Source organism: Hyaena hyaena, unplaced genomic scaffold (genome assembly GCF_003009895.1).
Source record: "Hyaena hyaena isolate Hyena2069 unplaced genomic scaffold, ASM300989v1 scaffold_874, whole genome shotgun sequence".
Classification (NCBI taxonomy): Eukaryota; Metazoa; Chordata; class Mammalia; order Carnivora; family Hyaenidae; genus Hyaena; species Hyaena hyaena.
Window position 1 is genome coordinate 461,764 of NW_024081504.1, and position 8,566 is coordinate 470,329.

At 51.2% G+C, this 8,566-nt stretch overlaps 1 protein-coding gene across 1 annotated transcript; it reads left to right on the forward strand.

Annotated features, from left to right (window-relative positions):
* Positions 1 to 536: 536 nt before the first annotated feature.
* Positions 537 to 2,818, forward strand: RHOB (ras homolog family member B). The gene has a single exon (XM_039220197.1). It carries the CDS (start codon positions 902 to 904, stop codon positions 1,490 to 1,492), a length of 591 nt encoding a protein of 196 aa, XP_039076128.1. The 5' UTR covers positions 537 to 901; the 3' UTR covers positions 1,493 to 2,818.
* Positions 2,819 to 8,566: the final 5,748 nt, after the last annotated feature.

Sequence of the window (8,566 nt, forward strand, 5' to 3'; positions counted from 1 at the left end):
AAAAAACCCCAAAAAACCATGCTTGGTAACAAACGTGTGTGTATGTGTGTGTGCGAGCGCGTGTTTATTTAAAAACAAAACCGCTTAAAGGAGCCGCTCCCTCCCCCACAGGTCGGGCCACCGCTGGGAGTTTGCAAGGAAGCGGGACAATTTTGAGTGGGAGGGAGTCGCCAACGCCCCACAAAGTGCTGCCTCTCTCGGATCCGCTCGCCCAGGCCCCGCAGGCTCCCGGCAGTCAGCTCCGGGCCCTGGCTGGCTGCGCACAAGACGCGGGAGAGAGGGGGGCGAACCCTGGTGCGGCCAGAGCCCCGCAGCGACAGCGGAGGCGCTGACTCCCCAGTCGCCGCCTCTCCCAGCCCCGCGGCCTGGGCCGTCAATCACACTCGGCCAGCCCCGCCCCTGGGCTGCAGCGGATGGCCAATCAGAGCCAAGCTCCGCAGCGATGAGCTCAGTCGGCTCGCTTCCCATTGGGCGGCTATATTAAGAAAGTGGCCGAACTCTTTAAATAGCGGGCGCTAGGGCCGCAGCCCGCATCTGCCACCGCAGTCTGGCTGTAGTCGGTGCTCTCCGGTACCACGCGCCAGACCTATAGAAACTGAGAAAGGGACTAGGCCGGCTCCGCGGCTCGAGTCACCGTTTGCGCACAAAGAACCGACCCCGGGCCCGGGGCGAGAAGAGCGGCCGCCGCCCCGGAGCAGCGCGGAGACCCACGGCGCGCCCTATGCCCCCGCGCCCCCACCGCGGCAGCCTGAGCGCACCGAGAGAACGCGCCACCGCGGGGCCCGGGTGCAGCTAGCGACCCTCGCCCCCAGCGCGCAGCCCGAGGTGAGCGGTGAGCGGCGAGCGGGACGGCAGCGAGGCGTTCGCGGGCCCCCTCCTGCTGCCCGGGCCCGGCCCGCTCATGGCGGCCATCCGCAAGAAGCTGGTGGTGGTGGGCGACGGCGCGTGCGGCAAGACGTGCCTGCTGATCGTGTTCAGTAAGGACGAGTTCCCCGAGGTGTACGTGCCCACCGTCTTCGAGAACTATGTGGCCGACATCGAGGTGGACGGCAAGCAGGTGGAGCTGGCGCTGTGGGACACGGCGGGCCAGGAGGACTACGATCGCCTGCGGCCGCTCTCCTACCCAGACACCGACGTGATCCTCATGTGCTTCTCAGTGGACAGCCCCGATTCGCTGGAGAACATCCCCGAGAAGTGGGTGCCCGAGGTGAAGCACTTCTGCCCCAACGTGCCCATCATCCTGGTGGCCAACAAGAAAGACCTGCGCAGCGACGAGCACGTCCGCACAGAGCTGGCCCGCATGAAGCAGGAACCCGTGCGCACGGATGACGGCCGCGCCATGGCGGTGCGCATCCAAGCCTACGACTACCTCGAGTGCTCCGCCAAGACCAAGGAGGGCGTGCGCGAGGTCTTCGAGACCGCCACGCGCGCCGCGCTGCAGAAGCGCTACGGCTCCCAGAACGGCTGCATCAACTGCTGCAAGGTGCTATGAGGGCCGCGCCCGCCCTGCCTGCCCCTGCCGGCGCGGCTCCCCCTCTCGGGCCCGACCCCACCCCCTTCCACACCGAGCCCAGAGAAGGGGAGACCTGCGCCCCCCAAGGACCCCACTGGACTGCCTGACGTGTCTGCCTTTCGCGCCGGCAGCTGTGACCCGGCGGCTCTGGAATCCGCGTGGGAGGCACCGAGCGCCCCCTTTCCAGTGTCTGTGCTTCGGGCTGTGTTGCACAGGCCCGGGCGACCCCCTGAGTGCCAAGGGTCCCCTGAGCACCCCTTTCTGAAGAGCCGAGCCTCTTCAGAGTGTGTGGCTGTGTGTTTGTTGGATTCCCCCCGCCCCACTTTCACCCACTCCCCGCCTCTGATCCCCGAAGAAGAGCTTGGCGCTGGGGTGCAGCCGCGCCCCATCCGATGTGCGCCCGGAACCAGCGAGCGCTTGCTATCCCTTGTCTGTAACATAGACCGTGGGAACTGCGGGAGGGGAGGGCTGGGGAGGATGGGATGTTATATAAATATAGATATAATTTTATTTTCGAAGGTAGGATGGTGTTATTTAATGGTGGTGGTGGGTGGAGTGACAAGGCGCCAGAACAGCTCCGGCCCACCTTGGGTCGGGCGCCCATCCAAGCATGAACAGGACTTGGCCATCTTTCCAACCCCTGGGGAAGACTTTTGCAACAGCCTTGGGGCTGAGCGGACACAGCTTCCAGATTCACGTCTCCTGCGGGCCAGCCCCAGGCGAACCCCCTCACTAGCCCTGGGCTGGAGGAGGGAGAGAGGGCTTTGGGTCGTTTTTTTTGCCATAAGCGAACTTTGTGCCTGTCATACAAGTGGAAATTGTTCAGTCCAAGAAACTAATGTTATTTGATTTATTTAAAAGCTAAAAGTTGTTGGGGTTTTTTTGAAAGAATTCTTTGCACAATTGTTTTATTGTTTGACACTTAATGCACTTGTCATTTGCATAAGACAGTAGCATTCTGACCACCCTTGTACGCTGTAACCTCATCTACTTCTGATGTTTCTTTTTTCAAGATGATGATGACTTTTAAAAAACAAGAGGAAAAAGAAACCACTAATTTTTGTTTTAGTTTTCTTGAAAAAAAAAATAGCAAACACTGTTTTGCGATTTTATTTGTGCAGGTATGCGCACTATTTTGATAAGGGCAGTAACAAGTATTGGGACCTATTTAACCCTCCCCTCCTTTTTTTTTTTTTCACAAGGCAGTCTTTAAAGCTATGTGAAATTTTCTCTGCATCTCTGTACAGAGAATGAACCTACCCCTAGTCTCTCTTTTCTCCCCCTCCCTTCCCCACCCAGTGGTACTTCTACTAAATTGTTGTCTTGTTTTTTTATTTTTTAAATAAACTGACAAATGACAAAGTGGTGAGCTTATGATGTTTACATAAAAGTTCTATAAGCTGTGTATACAGTTTTTTAATGTAAAATATTAAAAAGACTATGATGATGACATTTATAAAATGGCTCCTGTGATTTAATAGTGTGTGAGGCAAGGAGAGACTTCTGCTAGGCAAGATCCTTCTTGTCACCACTGTTTCCCTCATGGTGCTTGCAGTAAATGGGGCTGAAACCCCTTTGGGTAGGGGGTTGGTTGGCCATGGGAGACCAGTTACTCCTGTCCCCATCCCAGAGGAAGATGAGGGGGGGACCCAGGCACACAGTTCCAAAGTCTGACCTAATGCACAGTGTCTGTCTTTAAAACACCGTGTCTAAGTCTATGGGGTCTTTGCTTCTTACTCTACGTTGTCATTCGTGCATTTTAAATTAGGTAACATTTTTGTGTATGTCACAGGTGTAGGGCCGAGGTCTATACCTAGGGGGCTGGTTAATGGGTTTCCGTCACATCCTCAAGGGGTTCCACAGTACCCCAGATTGTAGGTTGTCACCTTTCGAGCTGGAGCTCCTGGGTGGAAGGGGAGAGCCCAAATCAGGACCGGAGTCTTCTATCATCGAACTTTCTAACTTTTGTCTCAGTGTGTGTTTATGCAGAACCTAGGATGCTTTATTCTAAGTGCAGATAATGGCCACATCACGGACAGAACACAGGATGTTTGGGGTGGCTGTGATGTAAAGTTGGGGCGGCCACATTTTGAGATTGAGTCAGGATGAGCTCTAATTTCAGACACTTAGCCAGCTGCAGGGGGTCTCAGAACCAGCCAGGTAGGGCGGAGCGATACTTGGAGACCACATTAAAATCCTGCTCCAGGCATGGTGGCTCAAACTTGCCAGCTCTCAGCGGCTTCTAGGGAATGTGGCTGGTAGTGTTCCCCTCTCCCAACTACCTAAAATATGCGGGTTTTGTTTTTGGAATCAGCACTTTCTGGCTTTCCAGCACTTAACCTGCTCTCCCTATCTCCCCGCACACCCTGGGCAGAGACCAAGGAATTTCCTTTTGAAGTCATTTGCTTGAAAGCTCAAGGCTTCTGTTCCCTGTCTTTCCAGACACCCAGGGGCTTTTGTGGTGTGAGGCAAACCTGGTCACTGGTGACCTTTCACCCACTTAAATGTGTCCAGAACAGGGCCTCCTGCACAGCCAGGCCCGTAGGCCAGCAGAGGGGAATTGTCAGGGCTTCCCAAGTGCAGAGTGGGAGATGGTCCACCCAGGCTGGCTTCTTCTGTGAGCCCCTGCCTCCCCCTTTCCTTGACCCCCCCAGCTCCACTCACCTCCCAGAGTCTACTTTTTCTTTTTTGCTTAAAGACAAAACTTCCCATTGAAAAACAAAATGTTGATTTGCAGGTTTTCCAGCTAGCAAATCCTTCTGTACCAGGGAGTGCAGGACTCTGTGGAGAAGAGCTCAGACTTGGGCTCAATGCCCAGGACTCAGCTTTGTAAGCAGCCAAGAGCCCAGAGACCCACCCAGCCCTCTGAAAGGGCCTTTTCCGAGTCTCCTGACTGCTCAAATCTGCCTGGTACCTATAGCTGTCTGGTTTCTTTAATTTTTTTTTATTATTATTTTTTTATTTTGGGAAGACAACCACCCAGATGACGCATGGCAGCCTGAGTTATGCTCGTTTTAAAATGCATGGCATTTAATAATCCTGCCGGAACACACTCTTCTTGCTGCATTAGGGTCCAACTGGAAAGTATAAAGATGAATTTCTGTAGGCTGGAAAATCAATTAGGAAAAAGAGGTAAAACATCTGGTGTTACTCTTAGGATATGAAAATTCATTTTGCACATTTAAAATAAATGTGCTGAGTTCATTTAATTGCCTGTTGAGCTGTTTTGTAAAGAGAATAGAGGGGCGTTTCATTGATCCTGGGCATTTCATAGCAAGGGGCATTGGCTTGGGTTCTCATTTAATCGTAATTTTAAACCAATCTGGATTGTATTTCTAAGTTGTTTTTCACATGTGTGTACATCTTTTTCAGTGTACTTAGAATGGTGGTTTTCAAACCTAAGCATGCATCAGAATCACATGGAGGGCTGGTTAAAACACAGATGGCTAGGCCTAGCCCCCCGAGTTTCTGACCTAGTGGGCCCGAGGTGGGGCCCCAAAATTTGAATTTCCAGCAAGGTCCTAAGTGATGCTGATGCTGTGGGTCTGGGGGCCCGCAGTTTGAGAACCACCGACTCAGAATAAGGGAGAGTCCTTGTCAATGCACAGAGGAGGGAAGTCATTTGGTAGGAAAGTAGCTGGAATTCCTCAGACTTAGGCGGTTGCTCCTCTCAGTCTCAACTTCCTTACCCCAGAGAGTCCAGCATTTTCTGAGAGCTTCCCTTCTGAGACGAACCACATGTAACCCCTATCTTCTCTACATTCTTGTGCAAAGGGGGGGTTTCAATGCCCTTCTAGAGATTTATTTCTGTCACTTCTGAATTCAGAAGGCAACAGCTCCCTGTAATTCATCCAGCACTGGCACCTACTTTGTCGGCTCTGCTGAGATGAGAGATACAAAAGCAAATAGGGCAAGGTCCTTGCTCTGGTGGGCAGGGCAGTTCCGGGAATGCATTCACAAAGACTCTGAATACAGCATGTTCAAATAGAGGCATTAGGCCCAGGGCACAACCGGAGCCTGGGAAGTTGGGGAGGGCTTCTTGGAGGAGGGGACATTTGAATGGAGTCTTAAAGCAGGATGGAATGATGTGTAGGTGGGAGATACAGCTTCTTTGTATTACTGTAGGGCTGGGCCTCTGGAGAAAAAAGCTCTGTTGGGTGAAAACCTCCTTCTACTTTTAGGCCCTCTGGCATATATTTCTCAGTCAAGAAAAATGATGTTACCCAACCAAGTCAAACACAGCCTCTCCTCTGCCTTCCCTGTCCACACACAGGCCAGGAGAGAAGGCTGGTGATGATGACAGTTTCACTGTTTTCTCTGTGATTCCAGGGAGGCGGGGCAGATACAGGGACTAGCTTTGTGGTCACTGTGCTCCTGGGGAACATGCATCCTGAGCTCAAGGAGGCTGGAATAGCACAAAAGGACCTTGTACTCCGGCCCACTGGGGGACAGTCCCTTACCACTTTACTTGGTCCATCTTCTGGCTGGAGGGGGAACCTGAGCACTCAGGCTGTCCCTCATGCCCCAAGTCTCAGCAGCCCCTTTTCTGGCCTGAGAGATAAGAGCCTGGAGGACCCAGTTCATTCCTTCCTGCCCATTCTTTTAGCCATAAGTGTTTCCTGTTTGTTGAAAGGACTCTGTGCCTAGAATCATGCCAGGATCTTGGGGCCCTGTAGACAAATAAGCAAGTATCTTCTGTCCCCTCATAGGGCTTTCCATCTAGTCAGTGTGTCTGAAAGATGTAATAATAATGATGATGATGAGAGATAATATTTATTGGCTTGGCATCAGGCCCTATTCTAAGCCCTTCATCTGTATCATTTTATTTAGTTTCTGTATTAGTTATCTGTTGTTGCATAACAGATCATCTCAAAACTTAGTGGCTAAGAACAGCATTTATTATCTCACGATTTTTGTGAGTCAGGAATCCAGATACAGTTTAGCTGGGTCGTCTGGCTCAGGATCTCTGCTAAAACTCTAATCAAGGTACTGGCTGGGGCTGGATTCTTCTCAAGGTTCCCCTGGGGAATCCGGCCCACTCAGTTGGTTGCTGGCAGGATTCAGTTCTCACTGGCTGAGGCTGTGTATTCAACTCCTCGCCAGCAGGCCTCTCCATAGGGCAATCACAACATGGAAACTTGCTTCATCAGTGCAAGCGAGAGAGAGAAGATCCAGAGAGAGAGAGAGAGAGAGAGAGAGAGAGAGTGATAGAGACAGAGAGAGAGAGTGTGTGTGGGCAAGACAGAGTTCCAAATCTTCTACAACCTAATCTTGGAAGTGACATCCCGTTACTTTTCCTGTATTCTATTTATTAGAAGAAAGTAACTGGGTCCACCACATACTCAGTGGGAGCATATTTCCCAAGGACAAGCATACCAGAAGGTGGGACCATGGGGGACAATTTAGGCAGCAGTACACCACAATCTCTATGGCAACTCTCGGGTAGATAGTGTTATCCTGACTTTCTGGTGGAATAACTGAGCCGTGTGAGGTTAGACAACTTGCTCATGGTCAGAAAACACATACAGATGTGAACCCAGGCAGTCTGGCTCCAGGACGACAACCTTATATATATGGTGGGAGAATGATTTGAGAAAAATCACCCTGACTGCAGTGTGGAGGATGGATTGGAGCAGGAAGGCCAGAGTCAAGGAAGTCAGGCAGGCAGACTTTTTCCTGGGCTAGGTAGAGATGAGAAGGCTTGAACCAAGGCTCTGACATGGGAAGGAAAGTGCAGATTGGAAAGGCATTCAGGAGGTAGAAGGTATGGGAATCTGAGTGGGAGGCACCACGCTGACCCCTAGGATTCTAGCGTGGGTGATGTTGAGGATGCTGATGCCATTATTTAAGGCAAGAGAAAACAGACAGGCAGATTTGGAGGCAGGGCTCTGGAAGTACATGCTGAATATGATTTTATATATACTGAGTATGGGGTACCACTCATTCACCTCACCTTCCTTCTCACACTACAATCTGTGTATTTTCTGTAGAGTTGGACTAGTGTGCTGCTCAGGTCATGACAAAGGTCTCAGCCTATATGGATGAGAAAAATCTCTCCTGAAGGGAGGAGACATTCATCAGATCAACCTTTCTTGGAAGAAGCAAGTGCTGGGATAGGTCTTAGAGAATTAGGGAAGAAGGGAAGGGGATTCTTTCATCTCCCTGAGGACCTGCCCTAGGTGATTTTAAGGTCTTGCTGGGTGCAGATGGGGTATGGGGAAGGGAGGAGACTTCTGCTCTAGGTGAGTGGCCAGAGTAGGCAGAGACCCTATGAAGGCCATCCACGTTCTGTGGGCATCAGGAGAAATCATACTCAATGGCCAATTGTAAGTTATACCTGGTGAATAACAAATTCCCTTCTGTTCCTTTGGAACCTTCAATAAAGTCTTGCTAAATGTTCCAGCCTGACTTAAGCTCTGTTGTGGAGATTTAAGGGAAAAATCTCATCCATGTCTGGGCAGGTGGGAGAGATGCAACACTTTTTTTTTAAGTTTACTTATTTATTTTTGAGAGAGAGAGAGCAAGAGAGCACAAGCATGAGTGGGAGAGGAACAGAAAGAGAGAATCCCAAGCAGGCTCTGCACTGTCAGCATGGAGCCTGATGCGGGGCTCGAACTCATGAATCATGAGATCATGACCTGAGCTGAAATCAAGAGTCAGATGCTTAACCGACTGAGCCACCCAGGCACCCCACCTGTTTTTAAAGTTTGTTTATTTTTGAGGGAGAGAATGAGCACAAGCAGGGGCAGGGCAGAGAGAGAGAGGGAGAGTTGAGAAGCTGCACTTCTGAGGGGCTCCCATTATGTGGTTTCATCTGGAATCAGAACAGGTATCCTTGGGATAAAAATACTCTGGGATAAGATTTGTGGTTGTGATGGTCAACTGTCCTTCTCTACATGGAGACTGGTTTTGTCTTTGCCAGCCACAAGTCAGGACACCTATATGGCACATAGTTGGATGGGTTTATGGGTCACCTGAGCAAAGAGGGAGCCATCAGGGCATAGGAGGCAGTGGAAGTCTTGGAGAAGGGATAAGATGCTCTGGGAAGAGTAC

Bases quoted from the DNA above. Each gene is read 5' to 3' on its own strand.
- RHOB (XM_039220197.1), top strand. From the start codon at position 902: ATGGCGGCCATCCGCAAGAAGCTGGTGGTGGTGGGCGACGGCGCGTGC.